The 21184-nt window shown below is 35.0% G+C and overlaps 1 protein-coding gene and 1 non-coding gene across 2 annotated transcripts; one reads left to right on the plus strand and one right to left on the minus strand.

The window, feature by feature from the left end:
* Positions 1 to 10738: 10738 nt before the first annotated feature.
* On the minus strand, positions 10739 to 15117 carry LOC132068628 (transketolase, chloroplastic-like). Its single transcript, XM_059462270.1, has 7 exons — positions 14578 to 15117; positions 13317 to 13407; positions 13096 to 13201; positions 12734 to 13016; positions 12512 to 12660; positions 12277 to 12430; positions 10739 to 12037 (listed from the first exon to the last, which is right to left on the minus strand). The coding sequence occupies exons 1-7, from the start codon at positions 15061 to 15063 to the stop codon at positions 11078 to 11080; spliced, it is 2229 nt and encodes a 742-aa protein (XP_059318253.1). The 5' UTR covers positions 15064 to 15117; the 3' UTR covers positions 10739 to 11077.
* Positions 15118 to 20097: 4980 nt separating this feature from the next.
* TRNAL-CAA (transfer RNA leucine (anticodon CAA)) lies at positions 20098 to 20181 on the plus strand. Its single transcript has one exon. It is a non-coding gene; the product is annotated as a tRNA-Leu (tRNA).
* The last annotated feature ends 1003 nt before the right edge of the window (positions 20182 to 21184 follow it).

Consider the following 21184-nt stretch of genomic DNA (forward strand, 5'->3'; position numbering starts at 1 on the left):
ATTCGTTTGATTCCTAAAAGGGAATGCCTTCGATTGGTACATAGACCTCGAACCTAGTTCCATAGATAGGTGGGAGCAACTAGAGCAAGAATTCCTGAACCGCTTCTACTCACAAGGCATGTTGTGAGCACGATAGAGCTTACAAATGCCCGCTAAAGAAATGGCGAGCAAGTTGTTGACTTCATCAATCGGTGGAGGAGCTTAAGCCTTAACTATAAAGATCGCCTTGGTGAAACTTCTGGGATCGAAGTTTGCATCTAAGGTATGCATTGGGGTCTTCGTTACATATTGTAAGGAATAAAGCCCAAGACATTTGGAGAGTTGGCAACCCATGCACATGATATGGAATTAAGCATTGATACAAGTGGAGATCAATGATTTCCTGTCCGTGAGCCTCACGAAGATGAAGATATAGAAGACCTCCATAGTGGGGGCAAGTTTGAATCCAAAGATGAAATAGAAGAGTCCATGTATGTTACAGCGCTCCTCGACGCAAGAGCCTAAACTGCAAGTTGAAACGCTCCTTGACTCATGAGCCTAAACTGCAAGTTGAAATGCTTCATGATACACGAGTCTAAATTGTATGTCACAAGCTCTACAAATCGGGCTAAATCCTCAAGTCGTCAAGCTCATCAAATTCGAGCTAAATCTTCATATAAAAAAGCTACTCAAATTCAAGCTAGATCTACAAGTTGTGACGCTTCTCAAATTCGTGCAGAGTCTTCAAGTTTCAAAGCACTTCAAATTCGAGTAAGTCTTAGAGTAACGAAGCTCCTCAAATTCGAGTTAAATCTTCAAGTTACGATGCTCATTGACACGCGAGCCAAAAATGTATGTCATGAAGCTCCTTAAATTTGAGCTGAATCTTCAAGTTACAATGCTCTTGATACACGAGCCTAAACTGTATGTCATGAAGTTTCTCAAATTCGAGCCGAATCTTCAAGTCGCAAAGCTCTTCGAATGCGAGCCAAATCGTCAAGTTGCAAAGCTCTTCAAATTCGAGCTAAATTCTCATGGCCCACATGAGTTTTAACTATGTATGACGTGACAAAAAATAATGTTCAATAGGTTGAAAACCTTAAATGAGGCGGCCTAGGAAAAAGTTAGGACATTAAAAAAAACTCACTCTTTTTGAACTACGTTATGACTTGATCCTTTTCACTGAGGTACGTAGGCGCTTAGAGTTACATTCAAAGTTCAGTCGCATAAGTTTAACAAAAGGAAGGCGTGGCATTTCACCAAAATTAAAGTTGGGGGCATTACATTGATTCTTCCAAATACAAAGGCACACATTGCTAAAGGAAAGAAGGTGTTTTGAGTCAAACTAAAAGAAAAAAAATCAATAACGATAACACTGTAATAATTCAATGCGGGATGGTGAACATTGTGCTATTGTACTTCTCCACCAAATCTTGAAGGATGAAATACTCCATGTCGCGAGTAGAACGCTAGCTCCTTGCACTTTTTCACTAAGTTGAAAGAAGAGGTTATCATGCCAAAGATTAAAGGACGAGTCATTGTCCCTACGCCTTCAAAAATTGTGAGAAGAGAACATCATATGTTGCTTTTTCCGCCAAGTCGCAGGGATGAGGCTCTCCATGTGCTTTCTCACCAAGGTTGGAGAAGGCTACTCCAAGTGTTCTCTATCAATGCTACAGGGAAGGATGAAGCACCAACTTATTCTTCACTGAAGAAAAGAAAACCACCAAGGAGGGGTGCACTAAGTCGCCACTCATGAAAGTTGGACAGAGTAATGCAATAAATTTCATCGAAGTGGGACGGACGACCCTCCAAGTAGTTCCTCGCCAATCAACGGTGATGAACTTCGAAAGTCCTTCCATCGCCGCGGGAATTTTGTTTGATCTTTATTGCTTTAAGAGTGGGTTGTGACATAGTGTGCATCTTCTCGAACTGAAGTAGAGACCATCTACACCCTCAAATAGAAGCCCGCTCATGAATGCTGTCCAAAGTCACGATATGCCAGATTGAGTCGCCGACTTCCAAAATTAATTCCCGTCAATTCAGAAGGAGTTCAATATCGAGTTTTAGATTTGTCCCTCGTAGCATCTTCAGAATTAAGCCTCTCGATATTTGGACGCTCCTATACAAAGATACGAACATTTTGGTGAGACTAAACGAAACTGTCAGAAGAACTGCCAGATCTGGAGACCAACTTCAAAAATTAATTCCCGTCATCCATAAAGAGTTCGATGTTGATTTTGGAATATATCATATTTCTACGAGTGTAGCATCTTCAGAATCAAGCCTCTCGTCATTTGGACACTCCAATCTCAACATATGGAGTTTTCCATGAGAATGCACAGTTCTGAGAGAAGAAAATGCAGATCTGGAGCTCAACTTGAAAAATTAATTCTCGTCAATCCAGAAGGAGTTGCGCTTTGATTTTTTGATATGTCGTGCCTTCAATGTTTTCTTTCTACATAATCAAGTTGTTCGTCATTTGAACACTTCTAATTGGGGATATGAATTTTTCCAACATAGCGTACAAATCTGAAAATCAATGCAACAGAAATTTTGTTTGACTTCAAAAATTTATTCCGGCTTGTTCTTGAGCAGTTTGGATGTAAATTTTTGATTAGTTTGGGCCCTTCGGGTTCTGTTTTTCAGAAACAGGCAGCTTGTGATTTCATCACTTCTCAAGTAGTTGCTCCTCGAAGTTGGGAAGGACTACTCCAAGCCTCTTTCTCATCAAACCGCAGATGGGCCACGTGCTCGCTCGCCAAGGATAGAATGTGGTATCTGAAAACCACCTTTTTGCCAAAGTCGAAAAAGGAATATGCACCAAGTGTGGTTCATCGTCAAAGCCGCAACTGCAAAGGAAGATGCACCAAGTGTGGTTTCATCTCTAAACCCGTAACTGCAAAGGAAGATATACCAAGTGGTTCTTCGTCAATCATGTGGATATCACTTCCTTAGTTTGATAGCAAAACGCTCTCTTGAAAAACTGGAAAAAAAAAAAAAAAAAAAAAAAAGGAATTTGGATCCCTCGCTGCCAACATCACGATGCTTCAATTTGTCATGATAGAGATGGATTGTAGTATGAGAATCTAGTTTACATGGTGAATACGGCCTCACTATCATGATACTTCATCTTACAGCCAATAGTTCGGTCTTGAATATCAATCTCTATGCCACTATTGCTACATCGTCTTCGGCATGTCCGTTGGCTCTGTCGTCAAGAACTCAACTAGCAAACTTCACCAAATCCTGAACGAGCAAAATTGGCAGGTGTGAATTCCTGATGAATTACAGACTTCAACAAAGAGACATCCATACTAACGGCTTGCTCATGACATCTTTAGTCTCCTTTCTTTGACCATTCAGCAAGATGAAGAGATTTGACAAATAGCTCTCTATCAAGTGAGAAGGCACCGATCACCGGAGGTTGTACCTCCAAGGCAAGGACTTTGGCGTTCGAATTCCGTTTGTCGCTCGCTATCTCTAGATGGGACGTCGCGTATTGCGGTCACGAAACTGCATCATATTTGAGGGAGGTTAAAGCCGTATAGACGCGCTCGACAACCTATAAAAGAAATTAAAAAGGAAAGGTAAGGTTCGTAGAGCATGTCCAAAGCCAAGAAAGCAAATTCAGATTCTGCGGCTGATTAAAAAAATATACCTGAGCCAATATAGACGCAATTTGATTGTGATTTTCGGATATGACGTAGCTCTACGAGTCTGCTTTCCGACGCAGCAAACCGTTCATGATTCTGATATTCCTAAGTCAAGATATAAGATTTTTTGTAAGGACACGCAAAACAGATACAACCAGCGAACCAAAATTCAAAGGCTGATTGGTGATCAATATCTGGGCAAATATAGAAGTAATTTGGACGCGGTTTTTCCCATGTGATGTAGCTCTACGAGTCTAGTTTCCGAAACATCAAAAGGATAATGATTTTGACGTTTTCACATCAAGATATGAATGTCCACCACAGACGTGTAGAGCTGTGAAAAAAGTGACGAAAATACATATAATTAACTTATAGAGATGGATTAGAACAAGCTTGACGATGCCGCAAATTGACAATAAACCACAGTGATAATGCGGGGTATTTATAGATGTCAAAATCTGGTTCCTACATGGACTACAACAAAGAAATCCTTGTTCTAGTTGAAATCAAATAATGGAAAGTCTAAGCTTATGGAAAGTCACAATTCTATCCTAATATGGGAAAGGGCTTATATATGGATAATTTATGCTTATGGAAAGTTCATATTCTCTCCCAATAAATCACAAAGAAATACCATGCAACTATGGAAGTATGGAAAGTATAGAAAAACACTTACCATGCAAGTATGGGAAGTATGAAAAGTATGGGGAAAAAAAATACGTGTGGGCTGCTTGAAAGAAAAATCATAACTTGAGCTAGCCAAAACTAGCATAGGTAGAACAAAAAACAAAAAAAAAACAAAAAAAAAAACAAAAAAAAAGATTGTAAACCAAATGCTATTCTTGGAAATAGAAAAAATTAGAAAGTTGCTGGCATATTTCAAGACAGGACTGTTTCATCTTCATGTTTCAAATATAGCAAGGTGCTCAACTGTAGCCATGTATCAACCCAAGAAAATTAACTGGTCACCGATACTTCAAGCCTAGTCTCTAAAAGGCCTAATAAATCATGCACCTCAACAAACCTCGAAGGAGGGGCATTTGTAGGCACTGAAATTTAGTCGGACTTAAATCCCCAAGTTAACTTGGATCATATTCTAAATTCGAGATGTATTGGTCCAAATAAATATTATGATCTAACATAATCGGATTTATTGCTTAAGTCCAACATGTTTAATTGAAAGCCCAATTCAACTGAGCTAGTCTATTTTGTCGGACTTCACATGATGAGCCCACTCTATTAGCCCAAGGTCCATGCCACGTGTCCAATGACGTGGCGCGCCAAGTCAAGTCGGGGACCAATAAAGACGAGCCACGTGTATAAGTGACATAGCATGCCAAGTCAATAGAAGAACCAATCAAATGTCGCCAAGTATTCAAATGACATGGCTCAATCAATCACATACATACCCTAGTTTTCCCCTACAATTATAAATAGGGGTCTTCATAAAACCAAAAGGGATCAAGAAAAATACATAGAGAAGCTCTCATCCCCAAAGGTGATCCGCAAATCTTCCGCATACTAAGAAGTCTTCGCTCCAAGTGGTGAGCCGCAAGTTTCCATAGCTTTACGTTTGTGATCAAAGCTCGGCTCCGCATTCGTAGTAAAATCTCGACAACAAGTAATCCGTCCATTCAAGAACAAACAAAGCCCTTGATTGACAGTTGTAAGGAGAAGAATCAGAGGATTACATCTTTTTATTTAAGATTTCATAAAGATTGTAACCCCCGCACAAATTCTTGAAATCAAATATCATTCTTTGTCGCTATTTTTTTTGGCTTGATTATTATTTTTCAAAAAACGAAAACTTAGTCGTTACATATAGTTAGCTAATTGATATGTTAATTATCTATCTAACTTATGTAAAGCTGAAATCCTTTACACAAAATCACATCCAGTTTCTGTTGAGGGGAAGCTGAGGTTTGTGCTGGATCCTGGGAATTCTGTAGAGGAAAATTTAAAAAACATATATGTAATTGATTAACGAGATAATATAGAAAACCTGCTAAGGCTCCATGGTGTTTGCTAAACTGTGTAGAAGGTAACTATAAAATTCGATTACGGAGCGATGTAACAAAAATAAAAAACAGTATTTAAATGGTGGAAGTAAAGGAAAGGAAAAAAGAGAAAGTATTCTTATTAGGAGCCGTTTGGACATGATTTGAAATCATGAGATGAAAACATGATTTGAAATCATGAGATGAAATCATATTTGAACATGCAATTTGAATTTCCTAAGTTGTATTTTTTCTTATAGACATAAAAACCCCACAAGTTGTGAAAATCATCAAAACTTTCCCAATTCTTATACAATCCCTTTCCCAATTCTTATACAATCTTACCAAATGAGCAAGTCATAGTTCATAACAAAATTAATATGCCACTAGAAGGCCTTTCTAAAAAATACAACATCAGTTGATCAAACTTTAGCTCAATAAAATAGAAAATTGAACATGAGTTATAGTGCAACTACTCTTTAATATAATCCTCCCACATAGTTGGTAAGAGTAAATTTGTTATAAATATACTACCAACTTGTAGATGTTTTAATATTTGCTATAAATGTTGTAAAAATTATTGGTAAATATATCTACCAACTTATGGACTATTTTTACTAATATAAACTTATGGGTCAACTTTAACATTTAAAAATTTTGAAATCATGATTTGGAATCCCAAATCATGCCTTTTTGGATGATTTGGAATTTCATCTCATGAGATGAAATCGCATGTCCAAACGCTGATTTCATCTCATGAGATGAAATCGCATGTCCAAGCGCCTACTTAGTACGGCTAGACATCTCTATAACAGCATCCGCATATAACAACACCTCTTTATAACAACTACTATGTTTTTTCGGAATTGATTTTTATTGTTATATTTTACTTCTCTATAACAACAACATCAACTTTATAACAGTATGTTCTTTACGAAATTACCCCCATATAACAATTATCTTTCTTTTTTTGGTAATATAATAATTAACCTTCTTTATAAAAATAGAATATCTATTGTTACTTGGACTGGGATAGAAGATTCAACGGTTCAACTCTTTGATTCCCTTCAAGGGAAAGCAATTGGATACCCATTTGCTGGAAGTTTGGACGCAAATTTTCGTCAATTCAAGCGTTATATCACCACTAAGAGATTGGAATCTACAAAATAAGCTACAAGTATAAATTTCTTCTGTCAATCTTGAAAGAATTTAATTTTCAAATAGATTTATATTGTGTGTCTTGGAGCTTAAAACTTTATACATGCAATTATGAATTTATTGAAATTGTATTAACTTTCTTTAATGTTGAGTTATTGAAGTATGCATATCTTTGAGATTTAAAATCTAATTTTATTATTTTTTATAACATTAAAAAATAAAAATTTAAATTTTAAGCATCTTTTTTTCCTATAACAACCAATTATTATTTAAATGATAAATATTATTTATAAGTACGTTGGAACATTTTAAGTATAACATCTATTCTCTTTGTAAGGTAAAGCTAAAAAAAATTGAGGAAAACTAGGGCTTTGGACTAAATAAAATTGTTACAGAGAGGTTTGACTTATACGTCCAACTCCACATAGTACAAAGCTATATCCATGGGATATAGGCTCAGGCTAAATCATTACAAGTATAAGAACGAAGGGGTACAAGCTACAGGCTTCTCAAATAATTATTGAGGCAAACGAAAATCCCATAGATTTACCAATATCTCCTCTCGAAACTGATCTCAGGTTTCATACTCATTTTCCGAAAAAACTACTAATTATTATTCCTAATTGTCAAACCTACACTAACTATTCCTAATTGGACACGACCAGGACACCTACAAAGTCTCTTCCAAAATGACTAAATAGAAACTTGTACACACAAAAAATTATGATAAAAACTTTCATAGTCACATAAATGTTACTCTCTCCGGATAAAAAAGAGTGTCGTCGTCGCGTTAACTTTTTTCGTCTTGGATCAAAAAGAAGAAGAAGAGAGTGGACGTGGTGGCTGCACAAAGAATTAACCTTATTTTAACAAGTTTATTCAGATTTGGTTCGATTAAATGTTGTGTGACCAAATCTCAATATATATTTAATTAGAAGGAATGAACTCAAATTATATATTTTTATCTATGGATTAATATTTTAAATAAAGGTTTAACAAAAATTACTTCTTTTTAATGTTCTTTTTTATTTATGAAGGAGTATCATATATTTAAGATCATAAATTTGAAAAAGAAAATTTTTAAACTTCATGCTACATGTCCACGTAAAATCAAGAGAAGGAATATTAAAGAAGTTTAGGGGGCTTTTTTTTGCGCGGATTGTCCTTCAAAGGCAATGGTCTTTAATTTTTGTCCCTCAAATTGCTGGACTTTAATTTTAACATGGTTGTTGGTATTGTTGTTGATAAACTTTGAGTTCAATTCGTGCAAAAAAAAAAAATTCACCCATAAAGAGTTTCATAGAAAATTAGGCCTATAAAAAGTTAGGCCTTAAGCTAATGTTAGTAAAATGTTGTTGTAATTTTGAAAAGATTTTTTGTTTTAATGCAAACCTTACCTCAAAAAGAGCTTGCCCTTTCAAACCTTTTGGAAACGCTATTAAAACGAGCCTTTTTCTTAGAATTTGCGTCATTACCTCTTGATAAAAAGTTTGAAACTGGTTTTTATGCCTTTTTGTATGATTGAATTTCAAAAATCTAATATATTTTTTTAAATTTTTGTCTAAAAATGTCCGTAACTTTCAAACCCGTATAAGTTTATGCGATGGTAAAAATATTAAGACTTAACTTTTGGGGGCCAAAAATTAAAGTCCACCCCCGAATAAGGCCAATCGTGCAAATTGCCCTTTACGGGGTAGGTGAGATCTGGATGATAATTAAAGTAAATGGAGAAAATCACAAGATAATTCAATGTACCAACTTCAGCCATCCAAACATTATTTTACTCGAATAATTAGAGAGAGAGAATATGCTAAAGGTCCAAACATTATTCTAATCGAGTGGGACCATCCTCAACAACCTGGTTGTAGTCATAGATCAGAAGAAAAGGAACCCATAACTTTCACATAACTTTCATTCAGAAAGAGGAAGGAGAGTGTGCGGATAGGAAAGGTTTAAAGCCAGAATTTTGACAATTGAGAGCTGCCAAAAGTTTCACCCACCACATACCTTATTTCCCACCATCCAACCCCTGATGGGGCCCACTGTCATTTATTTTTAATTCGAAACTCATTATTTCGATTAATTTGAATTCATGCAACGTAATATTCTTCCTATCGGGAGTTTCTCGATTCCTATCTGAAACATGAAACCTTCTGTAAGAGACCTTATTCATTCAGCCAAAACTTAACCAAATTATTTGGTTAAGCATATCCTACCCCACTCCCCGGTAGGTGCGGGCTACAACACATTACTTAGAAAGACTCGTGTTTTGTTTATAGATTAGGTAGGCGTTTGGACATGCAATTTCAAATCATGATTTCATATCATAATTTTATATCATGCGATAAAATTCCAAATCATTCAAAAAGATAAAATTTAAAATTTCAAAAAATTTAAACATAAAATTTTATCCATAAGTTTATATTTTATGAAAAAAAAACCCATAAGTTTATAAATATTTTTAACAATTACTCCCACCAACCATTTATCAACCTCATTAACTTCTACCAATCTTTATTTATGTTCTAACTTCTACCAAGTCATAGTTAACAGCTTATAGTTTTTTTTTAAGATCATCCAAAACAGGCTCTAATAAGTTAAATTTGTAAATATAGGTAAATAAATATGTGGCACTTTAATCTATTTTTTGATGAACAAAAGGTATACGTGAATATTTTGCTTATGAAACGACTTAAGTAAGGTATGAGTTGATATGCTAATGATTGGGTAAAGATATTGGGGATTATGTATTTAAGCTAAGATTTTATATATATCCCGTGCAATGTTGGATGGAGTGATTCAATATATATTATTTAAGTCCAAGAAATCAAAGCGAGAGAGAATTGTTATATATTATTAATCTGGAGAAAATCAAAGATTTTCAATGTACCAAAAGCCAACCATTATTTTACTCAATAATATGAGAGAGAGAGAATCCCCATTATTTATAGTTTTCTAATCTCCATCCTCAACAACCTGCCTTAGTCATACATGGAGCCCATAACTTTTCATTCAGAAAGAGGAAGGAACATGGATAAGGTTAGATTTTTTTATGGAACAAGATTAACATTAAATTATTTAATCAACGATCACGACCTATCGAATGGAGTTTCATTCTGAAACATGAAACCTTCTGTAAGAGACCTTATTCATTCGCCAAAACTAACCAAATGTTTGAACCGCGGACAAACGGCCCCGACCCGATCATGTAAAGATCGGACCAACTACTAGAAAGACTCGTGTTTTCTTTATAGATGCCGGTACAACACGACGACTTCAATCGTAGCTTCTTAAAATCTCAAATTATTCAAGCGCTATTATTTACCTTCTTTCCTTTATTGTCCCCGATAAATATTTTTAACAATTACTCCCATCAACCATTTATCAAAACGTTGTCCGATTTTTTACCGTATACAAGTCATTTACTATTCGTATTAAATTTTCTTTTTATTGAATTAAAATTTGACCAATTAATATTGTATTTTTTTAAAAAGACCTTCTAGTAGAGTATTAATTTTGATATGAACTATGACTTGCTCAATTGGTATGATTATGTAAGAATTAAAAATATTTTGATAGTTTTCACAACTTGTGAAATTTTTATGTCTATCAAGAAAAAAAAATACAACTTAAAAAATTCAAATTACATATCCAAACATAATTTCAAATCATAGTTTCATCTTATAGTTTCAAACCCTGATTTCAAATCATTTCCAAATGGCACCTAAATTTACATATATATAAATTTTGAATGATTGTGTGTGTGTGTGTGTGTATATATATCAGAAAAATGTGTAGAAACAATCTAGTTTAGTAGTAGAACATATGTAATTCATACCATGCATACTTTGTCACCAATCTTGCCAAAAGATTATGAAATCCAATTTACTGCTTTGGAACAGATAGCCACAAAATGATAACTATAGTAAGGACAAAGAAAGCCCCATATTATCAGAAGACATGATATTTCCAATTGAAAATGAGACCTCGCCGTCACTCGACCAAATAAAATTACAAAATTCAAAGATGTTTTAAGTATACATGGTCAGGCGCATCCATAAAAGCCTACTTCTATCCTCACCTTGGGTTCAATCTGGTCACCCCGCTGCTCAAACTGAAGAAAAACAAAGGGCAGACGAAGAAATTGTCTTTATTGAAAATATTCAGGCAACGGTTAACTGCTGCCGAGTCCACTTGGTTGTATTGGTTTCCACCATTATCTCCAACCTCAGAACCAAAACGAAACATCTTTGGTAGATACCAGCAACACCAAGGGTAAGTAATAACCTAAGAAAGTTGTTTAGCTGCAGCTATAACAGCCTCTGCTGTAATTCCAAACTCCTTGTATATTTTTCCAGCAGGGGCACTGGCACCGAATCTGTCAATTCCAATGGCCTTCCCCTTGGATCCGACAATTTTCTCCCACCCGAATGTGGATCCAGCTTCAATGCTAACTCTAGCTGTAACAGCTGCTGGAAGGACATTTTCCTTGTACTCAGCTGATTGCTCATCGAAAAGCTCCCAAGAAACGAAGGAGACAACTCTCACCGCCTTTCCTTCCTTTCTGAGTTCATCAGCAGCCTTGACAGCAATTTCCAACTCTGAACCAGTACCGATCAAAATGACATCAGGCTTGTTGCCTGAAGAGTTGTCTGAGATGATGTAACCACCCTTTGCTGTTCCTTCAATAGAAGTTCCAGCAAGTTGGGGCAACTTTTGTCGAGAAAGGGCCAGGATTGATGGTGTCTTATTCTTGAGGATAGCTATCCTGTAAGCGCCAGCTGTCTCATTACCGTCTGCTGGACGGAGCATGAGAACATTGGGCATTGCACGGAAACTTGCCAAGTGCTCAATGGGCTGATGTGTAGGTCCATCTTCTCCAAGACCAATTGAATCGTGGGTCATAACATAGATAACACGCGATTCAGACAAAGCTGAAATTCTAATGGCTGCTCTCATGTAGTCGGTAAACACAAAGAAAGTAGCACAGTAGGGGATTAAGCCGGGGCTGTGAAGAGCAATTCCGTTACAGATAGCTCCCATACCATGTTCACGAACACCAAACCTTATATTACGCTCCTCTGGGGTGTTCTTTTGGAAGTCACCAAACATTTTCATGAGGGTCATGTTTGATGAGGCAAGATCAGCACTGCCACCAAGGAAACCAGGAAGTACCTTCGCAAGAGCATTCAGGTTTGCTTGGGACAGGTTCCTGGTGGCATCCGCTGGACTTTCAGGTGTGTAGGTCTGAGATCAACAAAGCAAGCAAATAACTGAATTAGTATAGATTTCATTTACATGTTCCAGAACTAGACGAGTATCATTTTAGCAAGATAAAAGAACAGGAGTACAAATGTAATGAACTCTCTTGTTTGTATTAGGAGGCAAAAATTCAAAAACCCAATGCCAAAGCTAAGAACTCTATATAAAGATAGTGCAAACCAAAGGCAGTTGAAGTCGAGAGAAGGATGAAAATGACTACTTACAGGAAGAGCTTTTTCCCAGCCAGCAGGTAGTTCACCAGTGATAATGGATTTGAGTTCTGCAGCTTCCTCTGGGTACTTCTTCTCATATTCAGCAAACTTGGTATTCCATCCAGCTTCAAGAGCAGCACCCTCGGGAGTATGACGGCTCCAGTGGCTGCAAGAAGTAGCAATAGCTAGTAAGCAACCAGTAATGTCCAAATGGATCTGGCAAACAGGAATATGGAACAGTAAGTACCTCTTGACATCTTCAGGCACATGGAAAGGCTCATAAGGCCATCCCAAATTCTGCCTGGTGGCCTCTACTTCCTTAGCTCCAAGTGCACTTCCATGTACACTGTAACTGTTTGCCTTGTTGGGCGAGCCAAAACCGATGGTTGTAGTCACCTGAAAGGAGGAAAGTTCAGTAAACCTAATGATAAACAATATGAACTTCATCTATGAAGGAAACCTACAGTACCTTGATCATAGTGGGTTTGTCTGTGACTGCTTTTGCTTCTTTAATGGCAGCACGAATCTCATCATAACCAGTGTTACCGTTCTTCACCCAGATTACATGCCATCCAAGAGCCTCAAAACGGGCACCAACATCCTCAGTGAAAGCAATTTCTGTGTCACCATCAATTGAGATGTGGTTGTCATCGTAGAAAGCAATCAGCTTTCCGAGCCCCCAGTGTCCAGCAAGAGAAGCAGCTTCTTGTGAAATACCCTCCATATTGCAACCATCACCAACAATACAATATCTGCATGACCACTGATGCCATTAGTCAAACAAAACAGGCTGCATTAAATCATACAATTGTTTATGGAGGGGACTCTCACGTGTAGTGGTCTACAATCTCAGCATCAGGCTTATTGAAACGAGCAGCCAAGTGCTTCTCTGCAAGGGCCAAGCCAACGGCATTGGCAATCCCTTGTCCCAGAGGCCCTAACCACAAGAAAACAAAGATCATAATCAGTTATACAGCTCTCGGCAAAAAACCACGTACCCAAATATACAAATGCTAATTAATTTACATGGACATATAAAAAGTTGCACTAACCAGTGGTGACTTCAACACCAGGTGTCTCAAAGTTTTCAGGGTGTCCAGGGGTTTTGCTTCCCCACTGGCGGAAGCTCTTCAAGTCCTCTTCCTAGCCAAAGTATAACAGTAAGCATAATCAGCACAGTTAAAAGCACACAGTTTAAAAAGCATAACGGCGAAAATTAACTATAAATGTAATCTAATAAATTCTAATTACAAGAACACACTTCAAAAAAACATAAGCTCATTAAGCTAAAAGATAAAGTCATCACTAACTGTCCAAAGTGTAGCAAAAATCATGTTTCAGTTTTCAGTGTTCAGCATGGAGGAAGTATTTTTCTTTGAAAATGTATTCCCTGAGGAAAAATATCTTCCAAAAAAATATTTATGGCAAATTAAAAAACTTCCCTGTCGGGAAGACCAGAGTCCTATCTTCCATTCGATAGGGGAGAAAGGGCCTTTTGAAATTTTAATAGTGCTTCACTGAAATTTTTGAGTATCAAAGACTGATAACAATGTGTAGCTATTGGTTGTTGCAACTAGCAAGTGATATGGAGTAAGAGCTAAAAAAATAGTTGAAAAAGGAAAAATGAGTTCCACCATAAAGTGCACAAGCAATTTACCCTCTAATGGAAAATATTTTCCAGTCATGCCAAACTCAAAAAGGAGAGAAGCTTTTAATTGCTATAAAGAATTATAGCAACTTATCCGGCAGAATACTGGAATTAAAAAATTTACCAAATATAGAAAGAGACACTGCTTTTGGGACATACCAAAAAGGAAAGTAAGACGCCATGGAGGGAGTAGATCCAATTCCGACAATACTCTCTCAGTTCATTTTTACTTGTCCACTATAGTAAAAATAAATTTTTTTTCATGCTGCACTCTTAGCATTAATTACTTATTCCCCAAATCATTTCTCAAGACCTAAGACTAAACATATATATGGGTATTGTGGTAAAATACCCATATCAATTACTCCCGGTGTGTGGACAGGGAGTTTAAGAAAGAAAGAGGAGATTTTTAAACTTGTAGTGTTAAATGAATCACATATAATTTATGCGGCTATGCAATCGTTTCCAAATATAGAAATGAGTCATTGTTTTAGGCATGGACTAATAAGGAAATAGGTTCACAAATTAAAACGAAGGGAGTATATTATTTCTTAAAGGATGTGAAAAGTCGAAGCTGGACAAGTAAAAGTGAACATAGATCCACGTATGCATATACCAACTAGGGGGGGGGGGGGGGAAGAGTTAAAAGAGTTTAGGGTTTTTACCTTGACAGCATCATAACCAGCAAGGTGAAGCAAAGCATACTGAAGCATACATCCATGACCAGCAGAAAGCACAAACCGATCACGATTAAACCAATAAGGATTCTTGGGGTTATACCTCATGATTTCATCATACAATATATGACCCATTGGTGCACAACCCATAGGCAACCCCGGGTGACCCGAATTCGCTTTCTCAACAGCATCAATAGCCAAAAAACGGATCGTATTTACAGATTTGTCAACAAGGGCAGTATCGGTTTTCTCTAAGGTTTCTGTAGTAGCTGAAGCTCGAATCGCCGGTGACCGGAGCACGGCGGCGCTACGGCGGCGTAAGGCGGTGGCGGTGGTGGTGGATTTAAGGCCGGAAAAAGTGGGGAGAGAGAGGGAAGAAGGGGTAATTTGGGTATTAGTGGAAGAAGAAGGGCCATGGCGAGGGAGTGAATGAGAAAGGATAGCTTGAGAGAGAGTGAGAGAAGAAGAAGCCATGGCTATGGTGGGTTTTTTTTTTTGGCTGAGAGAGAGAGAGAAATGTGGGGAGATGATTTGATATATATTGGAGATAAAAATGAAGAGTGGTGGCCTTTAAAGTGATGACTTTTGGAGGATTTATTTAGGAATTGGATTGGCTCCTTGTGGCTCTAAGGGGTCGTTTGGTTTAAAGAGAAGTTTATACTAAAATTAGTTATGTTGGGATTAGTAATTCTTATATTATTTTTTCTTGATTGTTTAGTTTGTTACATTAAAAGTAGCATGCATTGCATAATTTTTAAGAAAAAGTTGGTTCTTTACAAACACCCCCCCCCCCAACCTTATTTAGTACGAAAAGGGTTTGAGGGGTCTTAGGGTTATTTTTGTCATTTTTATAATTTTATCCTGATATAAACTAATCCTGGAATTATTATTCCACCCTCTGCCAAGAATAACTTATCCTAGTACTATTTTTAATTTTGCATAACTTATGGCAGGATTAGTAACTAAATAAGAGATAAGGCGATACTAATTTTATCCCAAAGATTTTTTTTTTATCCATCGTACCAAACGACACTTAAGAGATATGTGAGTAAGGGTCATACATCAACATGTACTCTCTCCCTGTTTTAATTTGCATGACATCTTTTCAAATTTCAAAATTAAAATAAGTTTTTCTTTTATCGTATTTTTTTATGTTTTTAAAATATTTTGAATTGTTAATTATTGAGATTTAAAGTACTTTTTATGTGATTTTCAAATATGTAAATTTTATTTTAAAAAACTTAAAGATTTTATGCTCAGACTCACGATTTATTTGACTCTCGAAATTCGAATAGTGCCACATAAATTAGAGTCAAAGGAGTACATTTTAGTAATATTTATAAATAAATAAAAAGCATGTTATAAAATAAAAACAAATCTTAGAAATTTGAGGTGAAAAAGAAAAGGATGTTATAAATACACTTAATTGTAAATGTGTATTCGATATTATTTTAGCTGAAAAAGTTTGTAATCAAATAAGTAAGCATGCAAGTAGCTCACACAACTTGCAACCAGCTCCTGAAAGCCCTTGCAGTATCTTGAAGAGACTTGCAATCAAGCAAGTACCTTATGCTGACAGCTTGCAATATGCTTTCATAAAAATAAACCTGTAGCAACTTTCTTTTCTATAAAATAAAGAGCAAAATCAATTCATTTTATAAATTAATCTCAAAATTGCCCTTTGCATACGTTTTCTCTATATTTGTTATCTTATATTTATTTATGATTTCATAACAAATACGAAGCGAAGTGTATATAAGAGGGAACAAAAGCTCAAATATATTGATTTCTTTTAACCGCAATATAAAAATGCCTCATTAATTGCTACGTTATCTTTAAATTAATATTGTCTGGTCAACCTGCTTGTGATTGTGTGATAGGGAAGGAGCAATTCTTTATTTGATTTTTTTGGTTCTTCGTTGTTGTCAATCGACATAAAATGTTAATCATCCAAATTTTTATTTAATAAAAAAGGCTTTGTGTCAATAATGTTAATGAATTTTTTCTTTTGAAACTTGAGAAATTTAATAGAAGTCACTTAGCGAGGGTGATGAGATGAAAGCAATTTTTTGAAAAGTTTTTATGACCAAGAATGAAGGAGACATTTGATGAGGAATATCTTGTTTATGTCCTTTTTTTTTTTTTTTTTTTTTTTCTACTTCTATATTTTCTTTTAATATACGAAATTTGTGGACGATGATCTTTAGCAAATATTTCTATATCATTGTCAAACTAAATCTACCTTAAATGTTTGCGCATCTATTGGTTGTCTCTTCTATTTTTTTTTTACTTGCCTTTTTGAATTAAAGTGGTTGTCGAATAGCATATTCTATAATTGAATTCGCTGTCAAAATGGAAACAAATGATAAAAAGGGTAAAAGATCCAAGTAGAGGAAATTGGAGAAATATTAGGTAATGGGATGGAATTCAAGGATCCAACAACCAAATTAGGTTCTTAACTTTGACGTTTGACACTCTTCAAAAAAATAAATACTTTAGTACTAAAACAAAAAATATTTTTTTTTTGTTGGTAGAAGCTATGTTTTCGGTCAAAAAAATCATCTCACCTAACCATATAGCGATTCTTTCAAAAGCCAACTGAAGAATTTAAAATACATTCTTTTTGAAAAAGAATTAAAAAATATTATACCTACTAGTTTTTGATGTGGAGTTCTACCAAAAAAAAAAAAAAAGATGTGAAGTTCTACGTCAGGCTTAAGAAAAAGATTCTGTAAGTGTTCTAGAGTTGTCAAACTTAATTCAAATAAAACAAATCCTTCTTTGAATGGAGAAAGAAACAAAGGAGTTAATATACACTTATATATTAAAGCTTACACTTAGTAGAATTAAACAATAAAAATAAATCTAATCTTGTGTTCGAGTTACTAATAGTGAAATGCAACTACTTTGACCAAAAAAGGAAATCCAACTACGATTCGTCATTCATTGACATTTCTTTCGTCGATTTGTATTTTTTTTTTTTTATTATTAGTAGTAGTATTTACGTTTACAGAATTTTAACTCTGTTTGCACACTTATTCAACTTTTTTTTTTTTTATTAGTAGTAGTATTTACGTTTATAGAATTTTAACTCTGTTTGCACACTTATTCACATTGTTCCTCCCGAATTTAAACAAAGTAACTATGTTTTGGTGAGCTAATACTTAACGTAAAATTAGTCAACTTGTGATGAATTACACAATAGAAATGGTCAAAGGCAATTTACTTGAAATTGAGACGCAATTATTATTATGATATTTGTATTCATAGACTTTTAATAATTTATGTTCAACGTTTTATAACTCACATTATTTCTTTCTTTCTTTCAAAAGAATATAAGTAAAAATAGCAAGCATAAGGTGGTAGTTGTTGGAGCTTTTTTTTTTTTTTTTTCCATCCGGTGTTCGGTATTTACATTGGAGTCCGATTATATTCGGATTTGCGTCACCTAGGGATCCAATTGGGGGGAAGTGTTCCCTACTAAGAATTTTTTACATATTCATGGCTCGAATTTTGTATATTCAGAGCTCGAACTCAAAATATCTGATTAAGAAAAGAATAGCCCCATCTGCTGCACCACGTCCGTTTGGGTGGTACCCAAAAAAAAAAAAAAAATTGTTGGAGCGTTGGGGCTGTCGTCAGTCGTCACAGACGCAACAATATGGTCATTTTTAACGAGGCGGTAATTACAAGGCCGAAAGACCATTTGGCAGTTAAAAATTGCAGTGGGCAATCCCACTTAATTATTATTTGCTCTTCACCTAGTTATTATCACCACTTTTGTTTTTTTTTTTGCCTTGTGCCCCGTTTGGTTTCCACTTCAATTATGGTAATACTAATATGGGCCATTTTCTTGAGGCTTTCAGTTTCTAAAAAATTTTAAAAAAAAAAGATCATGTGGAGAATATTAAAAAGAGTTCGGTTAATTTTCTAGTATTTTTTATAAAAGCCAAATTATTATTTGTTGATGACTATTGCCCTGTGTTTATTATTTCTACTACTGTATCTTTTGTTATAAAAAGGTAGAAACTATGCAAAAGCCAAAGTAGGTATTTGGTTAAAATTCGGTTAAAATTCTATGCATGGTGTGGATAGTGTGTTACATTTTAAAAACATGCACAATCCGTGAATCAAACCCGGATCTATATCGTGACAAGGTACTATGTTTTTACGACTTGACAACGTACTATGCTGCCTATTTCCTAATAATGATGTCAATATTAGTAAAGAAATGTTTACACAAATTTTAACTCAAAGTATGGCTAAGTCTTTAGAAGCAAAAAGTGAAAAGTGAGTTAGTTGAAATAATGGCAAAGATCCAAATATGCCTTTCAAGTATTCAAAATTGAACAGATATGTCCTTTGCTAATAATTTAGTTCATATGCGCTTACTGTGCAATAGTTGGTCCAAATATGTCCTTAATTTAACTGAACTCCCAACTAACCTAATTAGTTGATTAATAGACGAAAATGGGTCAAATAAGCCTTCAAAGAATGCGAAATTAAGCAAATATGCCCCTCGTTAATAGTTTAACATTTTTTTAGTATGTACAAATTTAACATTTATTTTCTACTTGTATTTATGTAACAACCAAAGTCAAGCACAAACTTCTAAGTCTAAATGTAAATTGTTTAGCTTAAATTAATATTGTTGCTTTTTTTACATACTAACGATGAAAACAATTATTTGATGTAACAGATCATATCTTTGGTGATGAAAATTATAATTTATAAATATATTTTGTTCTTCAGTTTCATGAATTTTTTTCACAATCGATTATTGTATTCTCTATACTACACTTGTGTCCTAAATTAAGGACGAGATAAATTTCATCATGTTATTATAAAATTGAAGTATAAAGTAGCACAACTTGCGTTAAAAGTTTGAATATGGTGTCTAAATCAATAAATTTACGGAATAATAATAATCCTTAACAGTCGATTTTCTCAGCGGAGAAACACTATTATAAAGAACAAGTGGGGTTGAAAGGGGGTTGTCAGCCAAAAAAATAAATTTTTAACTTGGTTAAAATTTAAGAAAATCGTATTAGATTGAGTGTCATCATATATATTATTGACGGATTGACATAATTGCTCAATTTCGCATATTTTAAAAGTATATTTGGCCTTTTTTCGCTTATTAATCAACTAATTAGGTTAATTGAGAGCTCCGATTAAATTAAGGGCATACTTCGATCAGCTATTGAATGATAAGGACATATGTGAACTACACTATTAACAAAGACAACCTGCTTAATTTCAAATTTTAAGAGCATATTTGAACCTTTGTCCTTTTGCATTGAAATAATGAAGAATTCCTCTAACGATTCAAACATAATTTCGAATTGGTTCACTCTATGACTCTATCCTTCTATTCCATTCATTATAAACTCTTCTTAAGAAACATAGCTTACTTTGCATGTAAGATGTTTGAACTGAAAAAGTTTGATAGTATTGTAACCCAAAACTTGAATTAATTCATAAGTTGAGAAACCAGGTAAATATCAAGTCAGGATGGCCGAGTGGTCTAAGGCGCCAGACTCAAGTTCTGGTCTTCGAGAGAGGGCGTGGGTTCAAATCCCACTTCTGACAAATATTTTAAAATGTTTTCCATTTTTCATAAAAAGTTTCAGTTATTTATTTATTTAATTATTATAATTAAACATCAATGGAAGTTTCAATTTGTAGTTCAGATTAGCTCGTCATGTGTCTGTTCTCGTTTTCCATAAAAATGGAGTAGACAGCTGCAAATAAATGATATCGTAAGGTAGTTGGACCCTAGACAATCTTGTCCAAAATTATCAACATAAAAGATGGTAATTACTTAGCTACGTTGGGTGTTTACACCAAACCAAAAAAGTTTACCTTAATCGTTAAAAGTTAAAGTAAAAATACATGTATCACTTAACCATGGTTAAGTTGATTAAATGAGAGACACATATCTTTCATTTATTGGATTGATGTAAACACTCATACATATAAGGTTTTACCGAGAAAGGAGGGTTAGTAAGCTACAAGTACATAATGCCTTCTAAGTTAATTGTTATCATTTTAGCAAATCTAATGATTACTTTCTCTCTATGAGTTGCTCCCATTTCAATATCATTGTGCTGATAACTTTCTCTATGAGAGTAGCTCGCAGTTGAAACAAGAAACTTAACGAGTATAGAATCCTTCGTTAATATTTGTTGTGATCATGTCCATAATTGCTTGAGAATTCATATCTATTTCTAGGAGACCTTATTGTAGTTTTATGATCTCTGCGGCAATATTGCTGATGGTGATATGACGGCTGTTTGAGAAGCAAATGATTAATATTTCAGTATGCTCTTTACATTTTTTTTGTAACTATGGTGTCTTCAAAGGTGAGAATTTTTCAGACAACTTGACTAATTCCATCTGCTTTTCTACTACCTCCTATCGCAAGACACGTATCTTGAGAATCATACGTCACCAACATTTGATGATGGAAAGAAGTCACCTAGTAATTTTTGCCTCCGCTAGATTTGAACCTAAAACCTCATGATTCTTACCCATTTCATTGACCATCAAGTCACACACATGCTCTTTACATTTTACTCCAGGGGCTCGATAA

The sequence above is a fragment of the Lycium ferocissimum genome, chromosome 8 (assembly GCF_029784015.1).
Source record: "Lycium ferocissimum isolate CSIRO_LF1 chromosome 8, AGI_CSIRO_Lferr_CH_V1, whole genome shotgun sequence".
Taxonomy (NCBI): domain Eukaryota; kingdom Viridiplantae; phylum Streptophyta; class Magnoliopsida; order Solanales; family Solanaceae; genus Lycium; species Lycium ferocissimum.

Coding starts and splice junctions, on each gene's coding strand:
- LOC132068628 (XM_059462270.1), bottom strand. CDS start 15,063: ATGGCTTCTTCTTCTCTCACTCTCTCTCAAGCTATCCTTTCTCATTCA. Junction 13,202..13,316: donor TGGTGTTGAAGTCACCACTG/GTTAGTGCAACT, acceptor TCTTGTGGTTAG/GGCCTCTGGGACAAGGGATT. Junction 12,431..12,511: donor GTGCCTGAAGATGTCAAGAG/GTACTTACTGTT, acceptor TACTTCTTGCAG/CCACTGGAGCCGTCATACTC.